At 46.4% G+C, this 25,632-nt stretch overlaps 1 protein-coding gene across 1 annotated transcript; it reads right to left on the reverse strand.

Moving 5' to 3' along the window:
* Window positions 1-447: 447 nt before the first annotated feature.
* NGEF (neuronal guanine nucleotide exchange factor) lies at window positions 448-25,624 on the reverse strand. Its single transcript, XM_010568172.1, has 12 exons — window positions 25,540-25,624; window positions 20,518-20,792; window positions 12,986-13,146; window positions 12,633-12,785; window positions 10,508-10,637; window positions 9,659-9,733; window positions 7,617-7,706; window positions 5,769-5,932; window positions 4,579-4,734; window positions 1,836-1,915; window positions 1,291-1,395; window positions 448-637 (listed from the first exon to the last, which is right to left on the reverse strand). The coding sequence occupies exons 1-12, from the start codon at window positions 25,577-25,579 to the stop codon at window positions 465-467; spliced, it is 1,602 nt and encodes a 533-aa protein (XP_010566474.1). The 5' UTR covers window positions 25,580-25,624; the 3' UTR covers window positions 448-464.
* Between the last annotated feature and the right edge of the window lie 8 nt (window positions 25,625-25,632).

Here is a 25,632-nt window from a genome sequence, read left to right on the forward strand (position 1 = left end):
CAAAATGTAGCAATGAGCTGTAAGTGCTCAAACTGGGCAACGTTAATTGCTTAGTCGCATTTGTGGACACATGCCTTTCCCAAGTGGCCTGAGCCAGCCCCAGCTAGCACATGTGCAGGGAACAGGGGTCAGCTGGCCAGCACCCGGTGGCCTTCAGACTGTGTCTGTCTGGCTTGTGCTCTTTGGGGCTTTACAGAACACCTGGAAATGGGTTATTTTAGCCAGTTCAAAGCACCTCCAGTGCTTTGTTCAAAGCTCAAAGTTCCTCCAGGAAAGGATCAGTGCTGTGGGAAGTGTGGTGGGGAGCCCAGGACCTACAGTCTGTTCAGGGGTGCGTGTGCCTGGTCTGCCACACCAGGTCCTGCACTGTGGCCCACAGCACCGCCGCCACATCTTCCCAGCCAGCAGGCTCTGTCCTCTGCCTCTCTCCCAGAGGCACTCCAGATGCTTGGGGATGCCAACGGTCATTGGCGGTTTCTGCTGCCCAGTTTCCTCCGCTGACTGTCATCCGACTTATGCACCCGGAAACACTCCTTCAAGTTCTGGGCTCGGATTTTGGGGTTCAGGATCTCCTCCCCCATAGAACTGGGGAACCAGCCCCTCTCCTGGTCATGAAGACGCTCCCCAAAGATCCAGCCTAAGCAGAGACAGAGACAGGCATAAATGGGGAAGGACTGGCCATTGCTCCTGCACTGGGACAGTTGTGCTGGAAAGAGCCTACAGACCTGGCAGTGTTTTCTGGAAGCTGCTCAGAGGCCTGTGCTGGAGTGGACCCAGTTGTAAATCTAGCCAGGGAGGCCCGCTTGCCTGAGCATCACTGTGTTTGGACAACTGACTCAAGGGATGCCAGCAGAAAGCAGGCACTGCTGCCACTGAGTGCCTTCTGCTGCCCCTGATGCCACTGGAGTGGGACCCAGCAGAGACCCAGTGTGACGGAGTCCACTAGCTGCAAGTGTGCCCCGGAGACCAGGACCAGGCAGCTGCAAAGCATCATCAAGATAAGAACATCTGGGTAACATCTAGGTTACATCTGGGGTGGCTGTGCTAGCCCTGCCATGGCCCACAGCCAGTGCCAGGGTGGCTGTGCCAGCATTGCCACAGCTCAGGGCAGCCTGCATTTGCTGAGTGTTAGGAGGAAACAGTAACTCCCTCCTCCTGCTGTAAGCTCCCTTGGCTGTGATGCTAGGGTCTCTCCCTGGCCAGAGGGTCCCTCCTGTCTGCTTGGCAGTGGCCTGCAAAGCCCACCCTTCCACAGGGACTCCCAGCCCAGCCCCATCCTATCCCCCATACCGTCGTCTGTCTTGTCCAGGATGTTGAGGATGTCAGCCAGTTCTAAGGACAGCTCATCTGGCTGCTGGGCCACGTATGGGTGGACACACTGGATCTGTGGGCAGTCTGCCAGGGAACAGGATGAGAGTGATGGATGGAGGGATGGACTGGAACAGAGCCTGCTGCAGGACAGTACGGCTCAGGTGGATTTAGCACCACGAGCTCTGTGAATGGTGTCTCTGACCCGGTAAGAAACCCTACGGACGGCAAGGGATGCCCCAGCCACAGGGACCAGGGGAGCATCGCTGTGGTGAAGGGAGCTGGGTGCACATCACCATTGCAGTGCCACCCATGAGCAGCTTTGGTGGCAGGGAGAGTGCTGGTGCAGCCCAGCCCAGGTTAGAGGGGAACAAGGTCAACAACATGGTGGAAATGCAAGGGGAGCCCAGGGAGAGGGTTCAGCTTACGCACAGGCCCCAGGCTTGGGGATGGACTGAGATTGGGGTAGAGTAAGGTGCCCTGGGGTAGGGGTGAAGAGCTCCTGGCTCCTATGCTGTGTCTCTTACCAACAAGTCTGGATGTAAATGAAACAAACTTGGTTCTCCGGTTCGGGGCCAGTGAAATCATCCAGCGCTTCATTTCGCTCCTGGATAGGGGAGACAAACCAAGGCTATGAGTGTGAGACAGTCATAGGGACCCCAGGTCCCCTGCCCAGCCAGCCCTGGGCTCCCAATTCTTCCTCCCCTGACCCTTTCCTGCCTACCGCTCCCCCCCCCAGGGTCCTGGACTCACTGGTGATGCTCAGTCCCCCTCTTGCACACACTGGTTGGGATGTCACACGTGCCACAGTGCCCTGGGCTCTGCTGCCCAGGCTGGCTGTCCCTGCAAGCAGCAGGATCCCCCTCTGGGGAGCAGCATGGCTTCAGAGAGCCAGCAGCAGGGTGGGGGGCCTGGCATCCTCTGAGCTCTAATCAGCAAAGGCAGCTCCTGGCTGGGCTGGATCAATAGGAGCAGTTTTTCCTGGAGAAAAGCAGTTAGAGGAACCATTTATTCCCTCAGCTGCTGTGTGGGAATGTTTGAAGGGCAGAGCTGATTAATTCACTTGCAGACAAATGCTGCGGCATACCAAGGGTACCGCTTGTTCAGCAGCGCATGAGATGAGAGACCTGTGTGAACATGTTGCTGGATCCAGCATGCTGTTATGCAAAACCTGGGCCTGCAGAAGGAGGGTGAGGATTTCACAGGTGCTGGAGAAGCCCCAGGCCTGGTGCTCCCTTGAGGCTTCCCTCAGCCCTGCTTGGAAACAGGGCAGTTCATCTTCACAAGCTCCAGCTCCTGCCTGGAGGACCAGCTGTGCTCCTGGCCCTGAGGGAGCCAGAACTTTCTACCTTCTCAGATGGTAGTTTTAAAGCCTGAACTTGACACACATCTAAAGCCACCGGAGTGTCTTCCAGGAGGAGAGATGCCTAAAAGGGAGACGTGAAGGACGAGTGTTGGCAGGCTGATCTGCATGGCTGGGAATACCTTGTGCTTCAGGGCTGAAGCATGATGCCAAGGACCAGTGAAAATACCTGCAGCTGCAGGTTGATTGCAGCCCCTCACACCATGAAGATGTGCAGGATGAGGGCCCTGTGCACTGAGGAGCTGGCACACAGAGATCAAACGAAGGGTCTTGCCGTGCTTGTGGCCCTATCTGTAGGCTGGCCTTGCACACAGCTCCTTGCAGGTCTCTTTGGATCCTGCCCGCAGCCCCCAGCTCCTCTCAGCCTGCAAGGGGCCCACCTGTGCTCCAGTCCTGTCCCTGCGACCAACTGTGTCCAAATGTACTGCCAGCTCCTTGGCAGAGCCCACCCAGGGCATTAGCTGCAAGCTGCCACCAAGCAGGTCATCATTGCTGCATGTGTTCAGAGCTGGGCCATGCTGCAAGAGCTGTGGAACAGATGCAGCAGTCTCTATTTGGCACCCACTTATCTCTTCTAATTCTTCAGTTTTCCAGTTTGTGCCCAATACTGCCCTGACCATCCCTGCAGCTCTGGAACAGCAGCCTTCGGCAGTTGCTACATCACATTTCAGTGCACAACACCCGTTGGCAAGCCGCGTGCTGGATCACAAACTCAATGTGGCCATCTAGAACATGGGACAGGATGCAGAAGCACAGAACTACACTTTCTGCCCCCTGTCCCTGAGCTAAGGCAAACCCTGGCCTGGTTAATTGTTCTCTGCACAGCTAAGTCTCACAGACATCAAATGCGCATTTGCCCTGCATAATGTGACTGACATCTCTTTTCAGTACAAAAGCTGCAGACACATGTCTGGGGAGAAGGTGCAGTTGCTCACTGTGCTGGGGCCTTGTCTTCCTGATGCCAGTGCTGCACTGCACTGCGGGGGGGGGAGGGAGGCAGGGTGCAGCCCCTGGGGCTGCAGCAGGCTATGGTGCTGGTTGGGGCTGGTGTCTGTTAAGGGATATGGATGTTGAACATTGGCCTATTGACAGCAAAGAAACACCAAGCTGGGGGTGTGCATCATCTCTAGTAGCTATTTACGTGGTGGGACATGTACATCTATAACAGCACAGATGCTCTGCCTACAGACTGTGGGTCTGGGAAGGTTTGGGTCAATGAGAAAGCCCTGCTCTGAGCTCCAAAACAATCAGGTCTCTGTTAGCACAGCTGAATCATTTGCCCAGTCTGAGCTTGTTGGAGTCTGAAGTGAAAAATCAGTGAGCCAAAAAAACCTGTATCCAGGGAGACAAGGAGGCCCCGAGCAGCAGAAGGGCTGTGTGAGACTGAAATCAGCTGTGGAAGGTGCTGAGGAAGAGGCCTCTTCTCCACCTTTGACTACAACCAGGAGCCACTTTGCTTCACAGGGCTGGTCAGGTGTGGCCTTCATCTTTGCTAGTGAGCCTGCTGAGCTGCTGGAGTGTGCACAGCATACATCCTACTTGCTTTTAGTTTCTGAATATGCTGTAAGTCAGTTAGGCTCTTGTGCTGGGGCTGATTTCTGATCATTGTGTCCCAGAATGCAAAGTGCCCATCCATCTTCCACTCTAGATGCTACAAATACACCAGACAGGAGAGAAACCTGCCTAGTTCCCCAGTGCCTTTCAGTAGGACAGACCGAAGATGGCCTTGGGAGAGCAATGTTGGGCGGAGAGGTTTGTAGGGCCAGCCCAGCTGCAGCAGTGGGATCCCTGCCTGCTTGACCCCAGTAAGCCTGGAGAGCTGGTGCCCATGCAGGCAGAATGCTGCCCTTGCGTGGGTGTAGGGAGAGAGCACTGCTAACTGCTGGCGAGGTGCCTGTTGTACTCACTGGGATGATGCCTTCAGCATGTAGCTGGCCTCCCGGTCATCTGCATTCTCCAGCAGCCTCAAGATGAAAACGTTGGCCAAACTCTGCCCCTGGTCTTCTAACTCCTCTACCCGAAGAAGTCCCCGGGGAGCCGAGTCAAACACTTGGTACTTATCCCTAGGAGAGTTTAGAGGATTAGGAAAAACTGCAGTTATCCCAGGAGATGTTGATTTCAGCCACCCAGAACTGTACTGGAGACACAGACCAGGAACCTCTGCATGGCAGGAGGGTAAAAGATGAGGAGGCAGCTATGAAAACCCATTGCCAAGCAATAGACCCTCTCCTTGCTCTGCCTTAGGCATCCTACATGGCCTAGAACAAGTTGCTTGCTCTGTCTGAGCTCCCCATGTAAGAAACACAGATGGTGCTCCCTCAGAGGGGACTGTGAGGCTTAATTCATTCCCATTTGTAAAACGCCTCTGTGTTTTCTGGATACAAGCTGCCGCAGAAGCAAAATATTTCCAGGTGTACAGACGCTGCGGCGACATGTTTATTAGAAACGTTGGACTAGTGAGATGCTCTCTACCAGTGAGTCTAGTTAATGCTACAAAGAACGTCCTGTTCTCTGGGACCCGTATGTTTGTGCTGCTGTATTTCACTAGTGTCTAGTTGCACAAGACATGGTCCTAAGCATGATGACATTCTCCTCCTCCTGAGGCAGGCTACACCTTGTCAAATATAACTGCTAGCCTCAGGCCTAAATTTATACCCCTTCCTGCTGCTCAAATTTTCTAGCCTGCTTTCTTAGAAGTTTGACTAAGTTTGAGCTGTTCTTCAGGCAGCGATGAGTCAAAAATCACTTCTTGACAGGAAGACAGGCCTCCTGGGTCAGCCCACCAGTTGATGTAGCTCACTGCCACTCTGCAGAAACTGGTGGATACATGCTTGCTTACCCTGCTGGGAGACCTGCCCTGGAATCTGTTCAAGTGCTGTTTGCCATAACTTTTCAGCTGGAGAGTGCTGTGCCATCCATGAAGAGTCAACTGTGCTCAAAGGCAAGGTGACTGCTGGAGGGGGGTGTACGGGTCAGGCTAGGATGCCCTCCCTGTGCCTGGGGGACAGGACAGGGGCACAGCATCACAGCCCAAATAAACCCAGGGGCAAATAGGACTACTGAAGTGCCCCACGTACTATCTGAATTGTGTACTCACCCAGGAATTTGCCGGCAAATTACCAGCAGATCATTGAAAAGGAACAAGTAGATTTCTCTGAAGAGCTTCTTGGTGCGAAGTGTTCGTGATGTCTTTGGACCATTCATTTGCTGCAATTCCCCCTGCTTCAGTAGCCAGCGGGAGTGAGAGATGATGGGCACAGACTAGAGGTGAGGAAAAGAGGGCAAAGATCAGGAGAGCAGCAAAAACTCATGGACTCATGTGGTCAAGATGCTGAAAGCAACAAGAGATGCAAAAGGAACACAACCTGCACTGCAGACGATGGAGCAGTGCTGCGCAGAGAGGGCAGTGTGCTCTGCCATCCACACTGCAGCCCAGCACAGAGTGTAACAGAGCTCAGACAGGGAAACAGCAGGGGCCTGAGAATGAACACACACTCAAGGATGGTGATGCTGGAGTGCCAAGTGCTGGATTTAAACACCAGGCTATGCCCTGCACAGCCTGATCTGTCTCTGAGAGATCCCATGTCTCATCACCTGGGCTGAGCCTTTCTGGCCAGGGTTGATGGACTTTCAAAAAAGTGTATTTGGCCTTTTGGCTACAAAAAAAACCCAGATTAAACAGGTTCTCACTGGTTGGGTCTGTCGCAGCCAGGAGGAAATACTGTCCACACAGCCACCAACAGTACTTCTGCTCGAGTTTTGCCATACATTATGTTAAAAACAAGCAGCCCAGAAAAAAGCACGTCTTGTATCAGAAGAACACCACACTTCCATTCCAATGACTGAAATATTGGAAAATATCTGCATAGCTGCTACTCTTTCCATCTTCATGCTCTCTCAGTGTTTGTCACATGCACAGTGGCAGAGTCTGTCTTTCTATGCTCTTGTACTCTCTTCAAGAGAGGAGCCCTGCCTGTGCCAGTGCCCAAGGCAGACCTGCTCCAAAGATGAACAAGCTCCTGCCTGTTATTACAGACTCAGCTTTACAAGAGATGAAGGCAGCCTTGTAGCTACCCCAGTCTAGTGCTGTCCTGTGGACTGTGGTCTAGCCCTGACACACTTGTAAAGTGCTCTGGAAAAATCAAATTCTTGGTTGCCCAGTGTGGCTTTACAAACAAATCATCTCAATTTTTTTTTTTTGCTTCAGTTGTTCAGGCACATAAAAAGGTTGCTGGGAAGCTAAATATGCTTCTTAACGTTTGTGAAGCAGATAGATCTGAGAAGCATCTCCATAGCACTCAAGAAAAGAATTGGCAACTTTATACTCAGCACTGGAGTTTCATGGCATATATTAAATGAGATCTGGTCAGACACCCCTAAGTATTGATTCGGTCATTTCCTGAATGGAGCCAAAACAGATCATCAGCAGGTAATTAGAGACTGTACATAATGCATAAACATAGGGATGAATTAAAATGGTGGGACAGTCTTCATTTTGGTATTTGCCAGCTTTAAAGTGTTTTGCTTTGTAGCTTTCATCTTTCTTTAACATAGTTTGCAATGTAAAATAATAGCTGAAAGCTGACCTGCATTTTGAAGAGAGGTGAGAGGGAAGAGCCAGAACTGAGTGCTAGAGCAGGAGCCAGCCACTGCGCACAGGTGGTTTGATGCCAGTGTGTCCCATCTGTGTACACGCACAACATGCTGGCCTCACTGCTGTCCCTGGCCCCTGCAGCACGCAGGCACAGAGACTGCATGCACAGATGCTGTGCCTGCAGCAGCAGCATCCCCTTCAAAGGCTTTGGAGGGGGACAGTGTGGACCAGGCCACCACTGAATGCTCGCTAAAAGGAGTGCAGCTGGGTTACTACTGCCATGTATGTGCACACAAGACCTGGATGCTGTTGGTTAGCTGTTTGCAAAGGGTTACAAGCCTATACTTATACCTTGATCTTGAATTCCAGTTTCTTCTGGATGCTGATCATCTGCTCTGTTCGGCTCATCTTCCTGACACCTTCATTACATGCTTTCACCACCTGGGAAAAAGAAAGTAGGACGATTTGCCTCCACTGGCCTTAAGCAGGTAAGTCATGATGGACAACACAGGCCTGACTGTGACAGGGTAAGTGCCCTGCTGTAACAGGAATTGACCAAGCCAAACTCTTCTATCAGCACTGTATTCGCATGAAAAAGAAAAGGGGGAAAAAAACCCCAAAACCAAACCCACAACAAAAAGAACCAAACCCAAAAAACCCCAAACACCCAGAAGATGTTACAGATGCAAGCTGACTATCAGAGGACACGTCAGACAGCTGCATTCCGTTACTGAACCAGACAGTATTAAGCAATACTCCTAGCTGCACAGCAGAGGGAACAGCTCATTTTCCAGATCTTGACACACCATGTATCTCATCTTCCTTGTCCCCAACACTTGAAATGAGGTACAAGCACAGTATCACCTTCAAGACAAGAATGAAGCCAAAAATCTTCATTTCAAAGATGCAAATGCTGTGGTTCCGCCAAGCAGGACCAGATGCCAAGGCTATGAAATGTCCCAGGGAAAGAGGCGTTCATCATACAGAGCCCAGCTATGTTCTGAGTACAAACTTCTAACTTAAAAACCACAACCGATGTGCAGGCACTACCCTATTACAGGAACCTTAACCTAGATGCCACTGCCTGTTTCATAAGGAGCAACTCTCTTGAGAACTAGCTAGGTAGAAAAATTACGTTGGAGAACAAGCTCCACTTTGTGCTCTGTTTCTGCTACTCAAAATCCACCAGAATATCAGCAATTGAAACAATGATCAGCTCTTACCTCTCAAATAGGATACGTACAGAGGCAATACGCGCCAGAGGATCTCTGTTGTGATGCCTGTACCTAGCTGGACATTAGGCATCTAAACTTAAACACTTACAGATAAGTAACCATGCAAAGGGAGTTATGAAATTTATCACGTGAGTCACCACCAGCTGAATATAGAAAGAGCATTTTTCTATCAGCAGTTGTAGTCATCTGCATACTATAGGAACAGCCTTCCTCAGGCTTTCGACCAATGGAAAGACAATTGGCTACCAGATACACCAAGAAGGATTCTGCAAATACTAACTAATGCAGACTATTCTTCATTGCTAAGGTCTCTGTCTTTATCCCTAGCAATAGCCAAAGCGTACACTTCCTAGACTAGTTCAGGGCAAATTCAAGAGCCCATTTGGTTCTAGTAGTTCAGTCAGAAGCTGCAACTGTATCCTCAGGCTGATGCTCTAGCAGTTTTCAACTTCAAATACTTACATTGAACTGCAGGATTCAAGAGATGTTCCAAGCTTCTGATGGCTAAGGGTTCAAACACTCTGTCTCAGCCCATGTAGCTGCCAGCTATGTCCAGACCATTCAGATATGTAGCCTAGAGGTGGGACTGCCCTGTTTGACCGTGTCAGGAACAGTCCAGATGGAAAACATCCCAATGTCTTCCTGATGTTTTGTACACAGCAGTAACTAGCACAACTGAATGCCACACCTACCTACCAGCTTCAGGGAAGAGGGCTAAAAGCAGGCTTGAGTACCTCATCAAGAAACTGTTATTCTAGATCAGAGGAAGAAGTGTGCTGTATTGGAGGAAACCTGACACAGTTGTACTCTACTGCCTGTTGCAGCTAATTACAACTCTCATTGGGATCCGTCACCTTCAGGTATCTGCAAAAACAGTTTATATTTTCAAAGACCCCGAAGGAAAACATTCTTTCTGCCCTTTCCTACAGCGGAAACATACATGTCTGTTGTTAGCAAGGGGTTCCTTGTCACTGATATGTAAGTGCTGTTACATTAGTCCATCTTTGAGAGCAAGAAAGACTTAAGAAAAAAAAATTACTCTTGAAACACAGTGACAGGATTCAAAGGGACAGCTCCAGGAGCGAATGTAGCTTGTAGGTCTTTTTTTTGCAGGGGGAAAGAGCACAATGGTTTAATCTTAATGGCCTTCAAACTTACCGTTTCCAGTTCTTTATGTGCATCCAGGGCAGTGGTTTCCCTGTCAGACTTCTCTTCCACTTTCTTCAAAATATTCTGCAGAGGAGGAAAGGCTGTGTTAACTCTGATCCTAATCTGACAGCACAGAAAGGTCTTTGCTAGCCTCCGAGTTATTTCTGGCCATCTGCCTAATTACAGGATAGGTGACAGTACAGCGACTCTCACCTCTTAGTTCCTCTTTCTCATTAAAACCTGTTCCCATCTGACCTTATATCTAAAAGAAATATAGCAGGCAGACTCCTATTTTATAAAAATAATTTAATAAATAAAAATAGCTAGAGCTGGCACTAACAGACAGTGTTACTGGTAATCCCAGTGGGATAAGACCATTTGGGACTGAGCTGTTTCCTTATCCCTAGAACAATGTCCTCCAGCAACGTTTAGACAAGCTGGCAAAGCACAGGAGGAAGATGGCTGACAGTGGTCCAAGCCACTATGATGGAGGGTATTATACATGGAGCATTTCCACGTCCTGCAACTGTTCTGCACTGTGCATGTATGTCAGCATCCTATCAGGCAGCTGGGTTGATGGACTGTTGCTACCCCTTCTAGCAGCTCAACAAAGTTCCTCCTCAACTCTTTTGCTCAGTAAAAGCTCTCCAGCAAATTCAATGCTAATTTGGGGATGGTCTCTGAGTGACTGAAATCTTTTTTTCATAGTTGTTGAGAATGTCTAACCCTGAGGAAAGGCTTCATCCAGCTCTAGGGTTGATCGTGGCTGTATCTAAGCCTCATTCACAACTGCTGGAAAGCAAAATTCCAGGAGTGATCCCGAAGACCTTTGGGGGAGAGAGAAGAACAAAACTCTACCTGCACCAGCAGCTTGAGCCGAGTGATCCTTTGAAATGGCAGAATCAGGAAGGAAGAAAAGGACAGGCCTTTGCACTTGGGATCCAGCTCCAGCTGTGAGATCACTTCCCGGAAAGCTGGCTTGTCCTGGCTGAGAAAAGAGAGAGAAGGTGAGGGCTTTGAGTGCTGCCCTGCCTGAGACTCTGGTATACGGCTGGTGACCCAAAAGCAGCTTGGTCCCAGAGACAGCATCTGCCTCACCTCTCCCAATAAGAGAGAAGAGGGGAGGAGGGGACTGAATGCTTCTAGGTGTATTTTAATTTAAATCTAGAACTATTTATAGTGTTGGGGGAGGGAAAAAATAGACTTTTAATGTATAAGCCATGCTAGTGTTCACATGTGTTCGCACATCTAGCTCAGCAGCATATGCTGTGTGCGTAGGTGTGTGTGAATGGGGTGCATGTCCAAGTAGATGAGTCAGAGGCATAATTATGTATTTTTACACAGTTGGAACTCTGTGACAAGGTGAAATTCACACAGTTGTAAGAACAAGACAAGCCACAAAACAGCTCAAGCTTGGCTACTCCTGGCTGCTTAGGTGGAGGATGGAAATCATTATCTGGCCTGAGAAGGGCATGGGCCATGCCTGGGCCTTCCCTGATGGTGTTCGCAGCAGATGAGGGCATTGCTGGTCCATGGACACAGCTGCACAGAGCAGCCTCACAAGCCCCAGCTGCCATAGTCAAAGACAATGCTTCCTGGCAACTGCAGGGCCCTGAAGAAGACTTACGCTGCTGGAGTCCTGGCTAGCAGAAACAGCATAGATGCGAAAAGATTGCTAACTGTGCAAAACCTGTCTTTACTGTGTGTGACTCGCAGCATCCAAGGGAAGTCATTGTAAGTGTTCCTGCTGCAGCAGGTACTTGTGTGATGGTGTGACTCACCAGAGCCACAGCAGAATGGACCTGCGTGCATCTGAGGAACAGCCAAATGGGGGGAACTGTGACACACGTCAGGCTTTGAGTTCAGCCAAGTGCTGCAAAATTCTTCTGCTAGCTAGGAGCCTGTGGAAGAGAGTCTATTCTTCTCAATTTGCTTTACATTCTCCCACAGACAAAAAAAATGCTGCCCTCTAAATTTATATCTAGGAATACCTCTATCTCCAACAGGTCCTTTTCAAGCTCAAGTAATCCAGACTATTGCTGCTTCACTTCTGAATGTTTAGTTAATGGCTCTAGGCAAACTGTTTATATTCTGCAGCTATACTGCTTGCCTATGACTGAAGGAAACCCTGCAGTACCCTCTTTTTGGAGAGAATGTTGGCCAAGCTCAACAGAGGCCCCTTAAAGTGATTTTTTTTTGGCCTTAAAAGCTGGAGAACAGAGAAAGGAAAGGATTAGGGCTTGTTACACTTCCCTGAACCAGCTGCTGCTATGGCAGCGTGTGCAATGGGCTGTCCTGAAAGAATCCAGGACATTGTAACTAAAGAAAAATTAATTCTCCTGCTCAAAGACAAGCCTGTACGGCACTCTTTGTTTTGAGCCACATAAGAGAATTCCTACTGGACCAAAAGACTTGCTAAACTTGAAAAATACTGCAAAAATATCTTGGATTATAGCCTCAGACCTAGGTAACATCTGTGAGTCTAACACCAGAATGTGAAGAAAATCTGTTTGTGGGTTTTTTTCCCTTTTAAGAAAATTTTATTGTTCTGAAATAAAATATTAGTTCTCAACTTTTGGAAGGTCAAATGCATTGCTGAAAAGCTCAGGAAAAGCAGTGGCTGTTCTTGTCATCAGAGATCTGTATTACATTACATACTTGGTCTTTCAATCTCTTGCCTCTACTTGCAGTTTGAAAATACATACATTTCACAAGTATGTGTCCCCACGTACACTGTAAATATTTCCCACAGTTGGGAAATGCTGGCTCTGAATTGACTTGGTATGTTACCTGCATACTATATCACCCCACCCTTACTATAAAGTCTTTTAATTTTGTTTTCTTTTTATAGGTGCAGTGAAAAATCAGTGAAGTGGGAAATTGTGTTTCTGTACTATCTAGCCCTTTCTCATACTATCAAAATTACAGCTATATAGCCTATACAATTTTGCAAAATAATTTAGCGTCAAGCACTGGAACTCACAGAAGCTGCTTGTAAGCTCTTTCCTGGTAGGTCTGGTTGGAGACGTAGGTGATGTACACAGAGAAGTGATTAACCGTATGCTGATAGACAATATCACACACATCTGAGATCACGATATTCTCCTCCACCCGCTGCTCGAGGTCCAACAGGAAGCTAGATGAGAAACCCAGCGCTCATATTAATTGTGAACTGAAGAAGCCCCTGGGGTTCAAAGCAATGAATGTGTTCACAGGCTCTTCGAAAAGACAGTGGGTAACACACTGCCCCTAGTCAGCTCCTCCTTCCCTCTACAAATGAGGTTAGCTAAAGCGATGCCATTTAGCTGGACAAAAATCCATCGGGAGTTGTCTTACCGCTCACTAACAGCCATGACATCCAGGACATTGGAGAAGAGGATGTGTGCCTCAGACTGGTGTAAGATCTTTTTCAGACGTTCGTTCTCCATGAAGTGAGACACCAGCAGATTCAGACTCTTGTAATACGAGGCTTCAGAAGTAACCAGCTCAAACATGGCCTGGGGGAGAATCCCAAAGAAGGAAATCAGCAGGTACCTTCTACTTCTATAGTGAGGCACACACAGTGTTAATGAGAACATCTGTGCTGCACACAGTCATGGACCTTGCACCCACCCTCCAGGCCCAGAGTATGAGGAGAGGTAAGCCCAGAATGGCATTTGCTGTGTTACGGAGGATAGTGACTTGAACAGGGAAGATTTCCTCCCTCGGCCTGGCTCCTTCTTTCTCCCTCCTAAGTTGTTGGACTGCATTTCCTTCCACTGAATCTCTCCAGCAGAATTCTCTTTTTTTTTTCTCATTATATATAAACAGTCTGATTTTGTGCACACGCACTAATAAAAGCACTTCATGGGCTCCGCCCTTCCTTCTTAGTGTCACGCAGGCTTGACCTGATGCTGCCCCATGCACTGGTGTCCCCCCGCCCCATGCCTGCTTGTCATGGTCCTGCACTTTCATCTCCCTTTCGGGAAGTTCCCCTTGGCAGCCTCCATGTACCCTCCAACCCGCTGCTGATCATGACAGTGCCAGCTTGTATCTCTGCTCATTGTGGCTTGTTGTGCTACCTAGGAGGGTCTCCTTGCACCGTCTACACTCTTGTTTTAGAAAAGCCATGGTGTAGGGGCTGGGGTGTAGAGAATCCAGCACACTGCAGTCCCAGTGTGCAACACATGCTGCTCCTTGGGTCAGAGCTAATAAAAATACATAGCTGTGGTCCTCCAAGCCCCTGTGTGTTCCCTGACCCAAAGGAAATACAGCTGTTACTGTCCAGTTGAGGCTCCCTGGTCAACTCTGGCCATAGGCTTTTCTGACCCAATTCACCAAGGACTAGGACAAGACACAGTAGTCCTTAACTATTACCATAAGCCATAAATAATCTCCAAATTCCAGCTCTTGCTTCTCCTGTTAAAAGAGAAGTCTCTGGTGCAAAGCCTGGGTTTCTCAGGCCAGGGATGTGGTCTGGGGAAGCAGAAAGAGAAATTGATGGTTTGGTTCAGAGATAAATCACAAGTTAATGAGACGAGGATGTAAAACCTTCTGCCCACAGCAGGTCCCACAGGGCCAGTCCACTATTACCACACAGAGCTTACTCTCCAGGCAAGTGTTTGTCATCTTTCTTCAGTAATAGATAAAAAAGGTGATTATTTACACAACTACTGAATCCACTAGTTGAAGTAAGATTAATTGAAGATTCTCACAAGAGTTTCAACATGGTGAAAAATCATTAGATCCTTCGGACATCTCTTGATGAAGGTGCATCTTGGGCTTCATGTCCTGGGGTTGGACCATGCTGCCGCTACTGAAAGAGGAACCTTTTGGTAGCACAGTGAAAGTCTCGCTTCCTTGAACCTAAAGCTGCTTTGACCCTTGAGCCCAAGCTCCTCTACTGCTCACAGCTCCTCTGCTACACCCTGGTGAGGATGGGAGCTGGCCAGGCAGTGCAGGTGCAAGTCCCTGACCTCCACTAGCTCTCAGAGGCTGTGGGGGTCCAGCTAGAGTTGAGGAGATCCAATGGAGCAGCAGGTACATGCAGTATTTTTTGTGCTGTGCATATGGAAAAATATCTTCCAAATTAGCTGGGGGTCTGTCTTGCGGCTTGGTTGGTCTTTTTTTGGGTTGTGGGGTTTTTTGGTTTATTTTTAAAGAAATTATTTTAAATTCTCTGCTGATCAGTTTTTGGCCTTTTCCTGGAAATAATCACTATCCATCACAGAAGAACCTGAGGCACAGAGACCTAGGTTATATTCCTGGCACTGTGCTGCAGTCCAAGATCTGGGAGGATGGGCACAGCAAGGAGGGACTGTTACTCAATCCAGGGCTGCTAAAATATCGGTTGAAGTGACATTTCAGCTCTTTGTGGGGTTGGTAGCCTAGGAAATATTCCCAGTGGGCAGTTAAGTCAAACAGGTGGTTCTTTCCTGCACCAGAGAAGGAGGCTGTGCCTGCACAACCCCCAGAAGGGAGATAAGAGCAAAGGGTGTGGGTAGAAATACACTTGGTCAGTATATGTGGACAGCTGGTTTAAGGAATGAGAGGATGAGTTTTTTTTTTCAAGGCCAGATTCCCAATGAGAAAAGTGGAGGAGTATCAGCTTGGCTTCTCCCAGCAGCTTCACCAGGGCACCTGCTGAACCTGAGAAAGAACCTGTCTCTTCTTCTCTGCATGACTGGCTAGGTCCTAAATGTACCTCTTACAGCTTTAACTGGACCTTTTTATTTGATAAACGAGAGAAGTGGAAATGGGTAAAGATGCACCAAAGAATAAGACAGGATGTGCTGGGACAGCCTGTCCCTTCCAGATATCCTGGGGATTGATACCATCAGTCATTTTGCACTGCAGCTTTCCAGACACTCCAAGCCAGGAATTTTTTTCTGCAAGGTTTGATTGCAGGATGGCCATGAGAGCCAAGATCAAGACCTGCAACTCTTGTTACTGCCTTTAAACCCTCAGACAATTTGCTTCATCTAGAAGGTTGCTTCCTGATCTGCAGAAGCCCCTCTGCCTATGTTTGGAGAAATTAATTTGTGTGTGTTTGCTGTTCACCATAGTGGGGTGTGCCAGACCTGCATGGGCATGTGCAGAGTGCAAGCCATACTAAAGAAATAAAGAAATCCATAGTGAAAATATCAATATACAGGGCTCTGATTTAAAGGAGATGCTAGGAAAGCAAACAACATCTCCACTGGTCGGGACAAGCTTCTGGAAATGTTCACAGCATGGGCAAGGCACAAGTTTCCTAATCTACTTTGGAGATCCAGCTGGTCCTCTGCAGACCCAAAGTACCTACTCCAAGCAGCCCAGACTGCTGTTTCCCTTTTGAATGGTAAGTATGAGCTGCAAACCTCCTAAACTGGCACCAAACATCCAACCATGTGATGCGATGGTGTGGTCTCTGTGGAATAAATGAACTTTGCTAGCTCTAAGCAGTCACTAGAGAAAAAAAAAGGCATGAGCTTCTGGTCTTGGAATTGCAAAAATAACTAGAAAAAAATTTGAACTAAATGTCAATTAATGTAATGCTATCTTCCTGAGTCTACAAATAGTCTGAAACTATCTCTTGGAAACATGACTGACACTGTTCCATCAGTCCTCTGGCTCATTAACTTCATGAAATCTCATAGTGACGTAAAAGCTATACTAATCGTTTTCATTGCTTATGTTTTGGCAGAGAGATTGAGAAAAGAAAAGAGAAGTGAAGCCTAAGGAAGAAGGAAATGTAGAAGATAAAAAAGGAGAAAAATTAAGAGTCACCAAAGACAAGAGTAAGTAATCCTGCAGGCTAAATTCCTATTGAGACAATATGGTGTTTTACTGCATAGATTGGAAATACCTGTTCCTAATGGCCCTGCTCTTCATGTAAAGCACCAGGTAAGAAGGGGGAATTCTGGTCTAGTCTAGAAGGGATGTTGTTCTGATCCGATGCCATGGCATTGGCTGTGACCAGCTCTCACACCTGACTGCTTTCACAGGGCCAGTCTGACATCCATCTGCTAGAATTGCAGTAAGTCCAGCACAGGAGCTCTCTGGAGGTTTGAAATCTAAGGTTTGCTCAAAGAAGCAAAGGAAAGGAAATATTTTCTGGACATTTTTGTGAAAATGGAAGAAGAGAGAAAGACTGCCTACCTGTCACATGCGCTCTTCCACACAGAGGCCATGTCACCAGTGCACACAACCAGGTTCAAGTCCCTCTTTTGCTTGAGCAAGTAATATTTTCAGAGCAGTAGCTCTCTGATCTAAATTCACACCATGACACATGGTGCAGATTAGTCTCTCTGCCCCTTTTTCGAACACCAAAGTGACCTGAATCCAAATAATCCCTGGCAAAAACTTTATAAAAGCTCATACATCTTGGCAAAAATGGTTCAGTTCAAAGATTGAGAATACTTTGCTAAACTATTTTTATTAGTAAATTGTTTTGGGCGAGTTCCACTCAGCTCAGAATGTCCTAAAACATAGAAGATGAACACGGTGTAGGAAAATCAATACAGTTAGCAAGTAGAAAAGGACAAAATGAAGAAACTATACAGTAAATAAAAAAAGGACAAACTGAAAGGTAGAGAACTGAACTGGGGAAGAGGAATAAACTGGAGCCACTCCACAAAAAGGCCATACCAATACCTAATTTAAGGTTCATGCTGAAAGAAGTTTCACGCTGAAAGAAGTTTCACTGATTAAATGTTGTTTCTTCTAATTTCTGGACCACTACCTCTTCAGAGCCTAGTATCTTGGTGACAGAATTTTTTTTAACCTAAATCACATGTAATAATAGGGAGTGTGTTTTCTCTCTAGTCACGTTTTCCTCCTGCTACATGCATGTTGTCTGTCATTTCCTCCACGTTGACTCCATGTCAGAACCCAAAAAGCATTTCCTTTGGCTTGGTCTTCTTGTACCATTACATTTTATAGACCGTTAAAAAAAAGCCCTTGTTAAAAAAAAGCCCTTGTTGCTGTGTTCGATGCTCAACAGATGTCTGGATAATTAAAACTACCCTATCAATTACCTAGTCATTTCTGATAATTATTCCAGTAGCACATAATTTTCGTATTTCCCTGATCTCTGTGGTCTGTAACATGTCTTTTGCTTTTTCCTTTGTTATTCCTTTTTCTGCATTTGCACCCACATTTTTTGTGACACTTCCAGTTGTTTCACATCCTCCTACTCTCACATTTGCTTCAGATGAAGACGACTGGTGTGGCAGAGACCATTGCTGTCTGAATTCTGTTTGAGTTCCCGCAGCTAATGGGCCATGCTGCAACACTTTTTTGCTGAAATTGCTGGAGGGTGGATGTGGGTTTTGGTTTGGTATGGTTCTGGGGAGGTGGGGTGGGGTTTTTTGCTTGTTTTGGTTTGTTTTTTTCTTTGTTGTTTTGTTGGGGTTTTTTTCCCCTTCCTGAAACTCCATTTTCTGGCTCATTTGTTCCAATGGGGACAATGACAAATTGCCTTCTTGACACTTTTCAAGCATCCATTGCTCTTCAGTCAAGTTTCCTGTTTTGATGCTTGAAAAACACCTGTGTCTTGTTTTTTATCTTGTATTGATAACCTGCTTAGTCATTTTCTGTCATTGCCAATAACAAAGACCAGACTCCTCTTCTTGTTCTTGCCTCTTTCATTTTGCAGATTACTGCAGATGAGCAAGTTTTTCTTTGACTATTTAAGCCTTGCTCCATCACAGCTATGGTGGTGTTCCCTTCCTCAACTGTGAACAGGGGTATTTGCTTTAACTTTCTTTCCATTTGTGTACCGGTATTCCTCCCTGTGGTCTAAATAATACTTTTCTCCTACCTGTCCTGGCTGAAGGGCTCCAAGCTCTTCTAGTCCCTGCGTTTACCACAGCTTTGAAGATAAAATGGGTCAGAATGGTATGATTTTGTCCTTAAGACATTTACTCCAGAATTTCTGCTGCCCTGTACTTCAGGTAAATTCCTCCAATTCTGCTTCATGAAGCTGAACGCTTTACATTCACTTAATCAAGCCCTTATGTACAGCTTACACTCCCAATTCATATCCAATGTAAGTACAGTTCCAGCGCTGCAGGAGGAAGCAGTGCTTGCTTATAGCAAGGCTGAATTCAACATCATCTCTTTAATTCCATCAGTGATTTCTCCAGCCCTTCTTGTTTTCTGTCCTTGACTCTCCTCACAAAGCAAATTCTCCACTTTATCTATTCAATGTTCAGCCAATTTCACAGCTTTCTGGCTTCTAGCAATTTTATAATCTCTTACTGTGCTAATCCCAGAACAAACAGGAAGAAAATTTCAGCTCTGATAAACTAACGTCAGGAGAAAGCACAGCACTTCTTTAAGGCAGCACTCTCCCATCTCCATCTGCTTTATTTCTCTTGTTATTTAAGCAGAGAGAAGAAAATTCAGCACACTTGATGTTGGGGTTCAGCAGCACAGAGATTTTTTCCTTAAGACACCTACAGGTAATTAAAGTAACTAAACAGAAATAGCAGGGTTTGAAATCTATAATGCAAACTTTTAAGCAAATGTTTCTCTGCAAAAGGCTCTTCATTTTGAAGCGGAAAGAAAAAAAAAAGCTTGTAATTTTTCAAATGCCAGACTGTGTTTTTAATGCTGGCAGTTAGAAGCACTGTGTTTTGCCAGGTAAACAGAACAAATCTGATATAGAAATAACCAGTACAGAATAAGAACATGGGAAAGCAACAAATTACTTTAGTCACCTTCAGCCATAACCCTGACACACTAACAGTCTGTGCTGCCAGCCCAAGCTACCCTGTATAAACATGGTTCCCTTCTACTAAGGATGTAAGTAACACAGACCTGCCCATCATAACCCTACAGTTCACAAGATGAGCCTTTCCAGTGTAACAGTGAAGTTAGTTACAGTCTTGGCCACGACTAGGGTGGCATTGTATACACAAGGGATTCATAAATGTTGATTGTGCAAATCCAAGTAAACTTAGGGGGAACTGCTCATACCCCAAGATGTTCTTCAGCCCTTTGGGTACAATCTCATGAGCCGTGGCTGAACAGATACACTGCTGCAACGGTCTCACCAGAAGCAATCCTGGTGCAGGAGTATAGTAGGACTCAGAATCGAGCCTTTGAAGGCCCACTGCTGGTATTACAGTGCACACCACACACTAAACAAGGCTTGTTCATCTCCACTGCTGGCTACAAACGCAGTGCTATGCATTGACAAAGAGCACTCACATTCCCCACACTATCCAAAACAGCAACCAGTTGTAAATTGTTGTGTGACTGATGTTTTCATTAATTGCAGCAGCTACCCCCACCTACTGCTTTGATGCAGCCCTATAAATTAACAGCGTATGACTCTTAGTGATGTCATGCACTGTATGGCTAAAATGCAAATATACCTGTCACTATTTTTTACTGTTTTGCATAAGACTCCAAGTAACAACATTTAAAAACAAGGAAGTTTATCAATCTCCATCTCTTCCCTTTCCATAAATGTCATCATATTTAAAACAGAGTACAGTTAATGGTTGAATTCTTCTAAGATTTCTGGTGGAAAGTATGTATCCTGCCAGTAACTTTAGAAGAGGATTAATGTGCAGTGGGAACCAAAAGCTTTATTGCAAGAGCCTTTTCATTATCTCTCTTCCTTTGTAAATTGCTCCTAATGCTGAATCAGAAAAGAGAAAAGAAGTTCTTTTTTGCTACAGAAATGTCCAGCAGCAATAGCATATAGAACATCTGTAGTTTCAAAAAAGGAGCAAGTGGTGCTAACCAGTGCAACACCAAGAAGTACTCAGCAGGCCAAGGCTTGTCTGTGACTGCTATGAAGCTTTTAATTTTGAAATCTTGATCATTTGACTTAATTCACTCTCGCTCTTTTAAGCAACAACCCGGCTAAGAAACATTTCACCTTCCCCCATTACCTCCTGCAGCTTGATCTCATCTGGCTGGAGGATGCTGAGGACCCCGCTGCTCCGGATCTCAGGAAGATCCTGCCATAAGTTGAACCTGGAGTTGGAGTTCCTTAGCAAACTGATTTGTGGTGGAGCTTTGCTTTCAGTTGTACTTGTAGGTTCTGCTTCAGATGGGGTTTCCTCGCTGGGTGAACTCTCCTCAGGGTCTGTCTGTGAATCCTGCAGTCGTCTAGTTTCAATCTCCTGGCGTGTGGATTTATCTCGATATTCCTGATACAAGAGTCCTAGGAGGCAACATAATAGGTCTGAGAGGTTACAACTGAACAAAAGAGTAGAAATGTATTGTGGGAAAGGATATTTGTTTTGCATTAGTTCACCTCAGCAGAGGTGAGAGAGATCACTTCCATGCTGAGCAAAAAAGCCAATTATGGCATTCCTATTTCAGTCAGAAGTGGAAACTATAAATGGAAGGCCATTTCTAAATCTAAAGTATTGTTAACAATCTGCTCTCACAAAACATTTAGTAACACAATCAGATGAATCCATGAACAATCAGAAGACATAAAAGAAGCAGTTTGTTATTTAAACCTTGATTTTCTCTGCAATATTATTATGTTACAAGTTATATAGACTGATAGGTATGTGTAAGTGTGTGTCTGGAAAAGTAATACTGCATACATTGAAACTACTTTAAAGGAGCAATTGGATGGCCGTGAAAATCCTTAAGGAAACACTGAGCTGCTGTTAAGGCACTGGACAGGTGAAGCATTGGGACAACAAGCTACAGTTACTAGTTTGTTTTGGTATTGACTTCATGGTTAGCCTTGGACATGTTGCTTAATTTCTTTCTGTTTTCCTTCTCGGTTTCCAAGATGAATGAAGATAAGAAATTAACATTCAAAAGGTACCTGAATGCCACAGCACTAAGGAAAAGGCTCTGAATTCACACCATCTTGCAGCACATCAATCACATGAGGTGTCTTCTGAGTTTCACTTACTAACTTCAGGAGCAGACAAAATTGCACAGAATTTGCCCCCACTCCTGATTTTAAATGACAGCACAAAAAAGGTAGGAATCCTGAAATTCCTTGGCCATCTTTAGAAGATCCTTTGTCTCTCCTAGGGCTTTCTAACTGTCCCATTTCTCTAAGCCATCTACAGGACCCAGAATATTAATTGCTTGAAAATAAAATGTAATTTAGAAGATATGAAAAGACAAGAGAGCATGAGCCTGCTCTGAGTCACTCTCCTCACTCAAACTGAAGGAGCACAATTTACATTATCTCCCTTGGTTTATACTTGAATTGCAAAGTTTAATATGAATTAATAAAGTCCCTGATGTTAAAAAAACACAAACAACCCTACTTTTTTTTTTTGCCTGAATCATTAGGGGTTAAAATCTATCTGGTCACATGCATTCACGATATTTGATCTCAGAAGCAAATTCTATGTGCAATAAGATGAGAGACAACTGGGTCAGGAGTTTGTCTAGGGAGGGCAGAAACGTGGATGTTACTGCCTATTAAATCTCTGGGTCAGTTTTCACAAGGCTCCATACCAATCACTGTTAAAAACTGTATCAGAAATATGCTGGGGAAAAGCACAGGCACAAGGACAGCATTACTGCAGTCTGCAAGTATATCCTGCTATCTGTTCTCCCTGTAAAGATGCTCAACACTGGATTAAAATAGCAATAAGGGTAGCTGTGCCTAGGAAACCATACAGTCTTCTGTCAGCTTCCTACACGGTAACTGAAGAGAGGAGACTTCCCCTGAAGTTTTGCATGCTGCTGCTACTTATATAATTTACCTCTGCGTCAGCTAGGCTTATATGACTTTCCTAAGCATTTCCGCCTGTTATTTAGCATCAGTGAGGGTGCTGAGGATGTAGCAGGGTGGAAAGGCTCCTTCAGGAATGGAGCAGAGAGCCTGCTGAATCAGAGCTGCTTTCAGTGGTGCTGATCTGTAAGCTCAGCCTGTGCCTGCAGGCTCTGGTGCGGTAGGGCACTGGGCACTTTCTACCCCACCGAACTGCACTCCAGACAGCAGGACAGGCTGGGAGGTAACACCCTGCAGCAGTATGGGCAGCACTTGACTCAAGGGAAAACATGCTGGGAAACTGAAGTATAATCTATTTTACTCATATTGGAGATAATGATACTTCAGTGTCTGACTGTACAGCCATGTTGTGCTGGTGGGTCTGCCCTGCAAGTCAGAGGCAATTAAGGATATTTTGTGTAAGGGGGATTTAGTGTCCCTTGTGCAGATCTGGAGAGAAGGCCTTTAAAAAAGATCCTCAAGACAAATTTCCCCTTTGCTTTTAAGGAAATAAAATCCAGACAATGAAACTTAATCTTTCTTCCAGGTTCCCCATCTGACCAACCGAACAGGTAAGACCTGCGGAGCCCTCAATGGCAGGCAAAGGCAAATACGGGCATGGGGACATTGATAGACCAAAGGCATCTACCACCAGAACTCGTTCGGAAGTCACAACAAGGTAACTCATTTTAAGGAGGGAGCCGAAGAGAGACTGGCTGAAGCTCTACCACAGACAGCAATATGGGGAGGAAGCAGAAAAGTGATACCAGAAGAAAGACAAAAGACAGGTAGATGTTGAAGCAGAAGAAGCATAGGAAGAAACTAAGAGGGTTGTGCTAGCAAGGAAAAAAGATATACTCACTATCTTGCTGTAAAAGGTCTATCCATATGGTGGTAAAGAGGTTACAATGGGTACAGCAAAAGCTTAGATATGAGAGAGAGAGGGAGAAAAGCCATGCAAAAGCCTACTCTAGATGAAGCAGGAGATGGTCATGGCACAGGATGGGTGGCGTAACAGATGCAAGGTCAGGGAACAGGGTTTTGATGTTGAAAGGAGAGCAATATATCTGGGAACTGACTGAATGTGTAGAAAGAAGCTGAGATTAGTAGTTGAATGTCACTCAGAAGATAACAATGCTTATGTTTAGTAAGTGAACAAGTACAAAATGTCAGAGACCTGTACAAGCTCCATTCATTCCTTTATGTCCCAACTGTCCCTACTGCTGTGATCTGGCTAAAGGTTAACTGTGTGGTCAGAGCACAGGCTTGGTGTCACCTGTTGGCTTAAGTGGTTAAGGCTGATCTTCCCAAGGGGTGTTTACATAGTTTGCATAGTACCTAATAGACTTTCCCCTTTGTGTTTATTCCATTTAATTTTGCTGCCACAGTCTCCCTTCCCAGCTGTCTCAAAAACTGGGAGGGGAATTGAAAAACTAGTTACTAATTGTAGAAAATCCTCACCTTAGAGAGTTCACAGTGCTTTTAAAGTAAACGCTATTACACTGAAAGCTATGTAAAATCTCAGGAGGTCCAGAGATGTTTTCTCTGAAATTCTCTGCTCCAGTTTCAGGCAAAAAGTCCATTAATGCCTCAAAGGCAGGAGGGAGGGAAAGGAGCGAGTGTGTTCCAGCCATTTGAAATGACCTCTCTGTTGAGGATTAGCCTTGCATCTCTGATAGCCAAAACCCTGTCTCCTCCATCAAGGTGCAACAGACCTACTTGCAGTTACACTGATGCATGCAGAGCTATCACACGGCTTCCTTCTGATATACAGCACATAAAAATACATATGAATATAGGTTGCTTTGAAGTCCTGCTGGTTTTAGTATTTTTATTATGCCTCTTAGCAGCACAGTCCCAGTAAACTGACAATATACTGACACATCTGCCTTGGGAGATTAGTACCTACACAGCCAAAAGCAAGTAACAGATCTGGTAACATCCATGCAAATTGTTCACCACTTTCCTCCAGAAGGCCCCGAACTCAGCTGTTTTGTCTGACAGACACTAGCAGGCTGCTGGTTTCACACCAGCCTCTTTCCCCAGCACTGTCCCCGTGGCATCAGGCACTCCAAGAATCAGCCCTGCCTGCCACGACCTGACACCAAACTGCAGCCACTCTCATCTCTCAGAAACAGAGTGAGAATTCTCCTTTTTCCTGCCCGGGAGGTTTGCCTTGCTGCTCATGATAGTTATCTACCCGATTTTCCCATGCAAAGTGCTACAGTTCTGTCCTCTGGATTCAAGTATCTTGCAGTTTCACTTCCTGAAGTTGAACGGAACTGTTTAAAAACGAAGCTTCTACATTCCCATCATAAAACCTGCCTCAGGATGGGGGTTAACTTTGCAGTTACCCAAACCTCTCTGAGGAATGTCACAATTCAGATGTGGGAAACCAAGAAACAAGCTGTGAAGGTCCTCTCCGCATCCCACAAAAAAAAAAAACCAAACAAACAACCAAAAAAAAATCCCCACAAGAGCAAAAGCCTAACAGTCTTCTCCTCCACAGCCACCCAGATAACCTCAACTCTGCCTTTACAAAGAGACCACAAATGGTAAAATAACTTACTCCTCCATTGCAAATGCTACACCAGCGGCTGTTAAAAATACATGCTGACCCCACTACATACAGCTAACATCCAACAGGATAGTTGACCCAATACTTTAATCTTATGCCTTTTTGAGTATGGAAAATCAGATTTCAGCAGAAAGTTGGCTGTAGCCTTAACGATTAACTGCTTTGTAATTACAAGAAGTAATCGTTATTTATGAACAGAGGTAAAGCTGCTCAGCGACACCATTAAATCTCCTGCCAGGCAGCGTGCAAACCTGCTGCCCCTAAAGACAGCAAAAAGCCACCGCTAAGGCCATGGTTACTAGGTTTTACACCAACAGAGAGAGGTTTTCCCAGCGAGGACACTTGGGTTCCCGCAACACAGCCGCCTTACCCCTGCCTGAGGCTCCCTCCGGTCATGTACCGATTGGGTTTAGATCTGGGTTTCGTTCGCTAAATGCTGCTGGTTTGGGGGCTTTAGGGGGGCGGCGGCTCGGCTCGGGCGAGGGGCCCGGCCCGCCGCGGCGGCACCTCTAGGGGCTGCTGTGCTGCCGCGAGTGCGGGGAACGGCAAAAGCGGCGAAGTTGTGGGAGAGCGCGGCCGTCGGACAACGCCAACCCCCCCCCGACCGGATCCCCTCTACGGGGGACGGCTCCTTACCGATGTGCTCGATGAGGTTCCGCCAGGAGTCGGCCGTCATGGGGTGGGCGTGCGGCGGCGCCTCGGCAGTGGCGGCGGCGGGGCTCTCCTCAG

Source organism: Haliaeetus leucocephalus, unplaced genomic scaffold (genome assembly GCF_000737465.1).
Source record: "Haliaeetus leucocephalus isolate CR32 unplaced genomic scaffold, Haliaeetus_leucocephalus-4.0 Scaffold240, whole genome shotgun sequence".
Classification (NCBI taxonomy): domain Eukaryota; kingdom Metazoa; phylum Chordata; class Aves; order Accipitriformes; family Accipitridae; genus Haliaeetus; species Haliaeetus leucocephalus.

What these genes read in the sequence shown, in the direction of transcription:
- NGEF (XM_010568172.1), bottom strand. Translation starts at nt 25,579, where the DNA reads ATGACGGCCGACTCCTGGCGGAACCTCATCGAGCACATCG. An exon ending in ATGAGATCAAGCTGCAGGAG is followed by an intron (nt 13,147 to 20,517) that starts GTAATGGGGGAA and finishes ATTCTCCCCCAG; the next exon opens with GCCATGTTTGAGCTGGTTAC. An exon ending in ATTTACATCCAGACTTGTTG is followed by an intron (nt 1,396 to 1,835) that starts GTAAGAGACACA and finishes GTTCCCTGGCAG; the next exon opens with ACTGCCCACAGATCCAGTGT.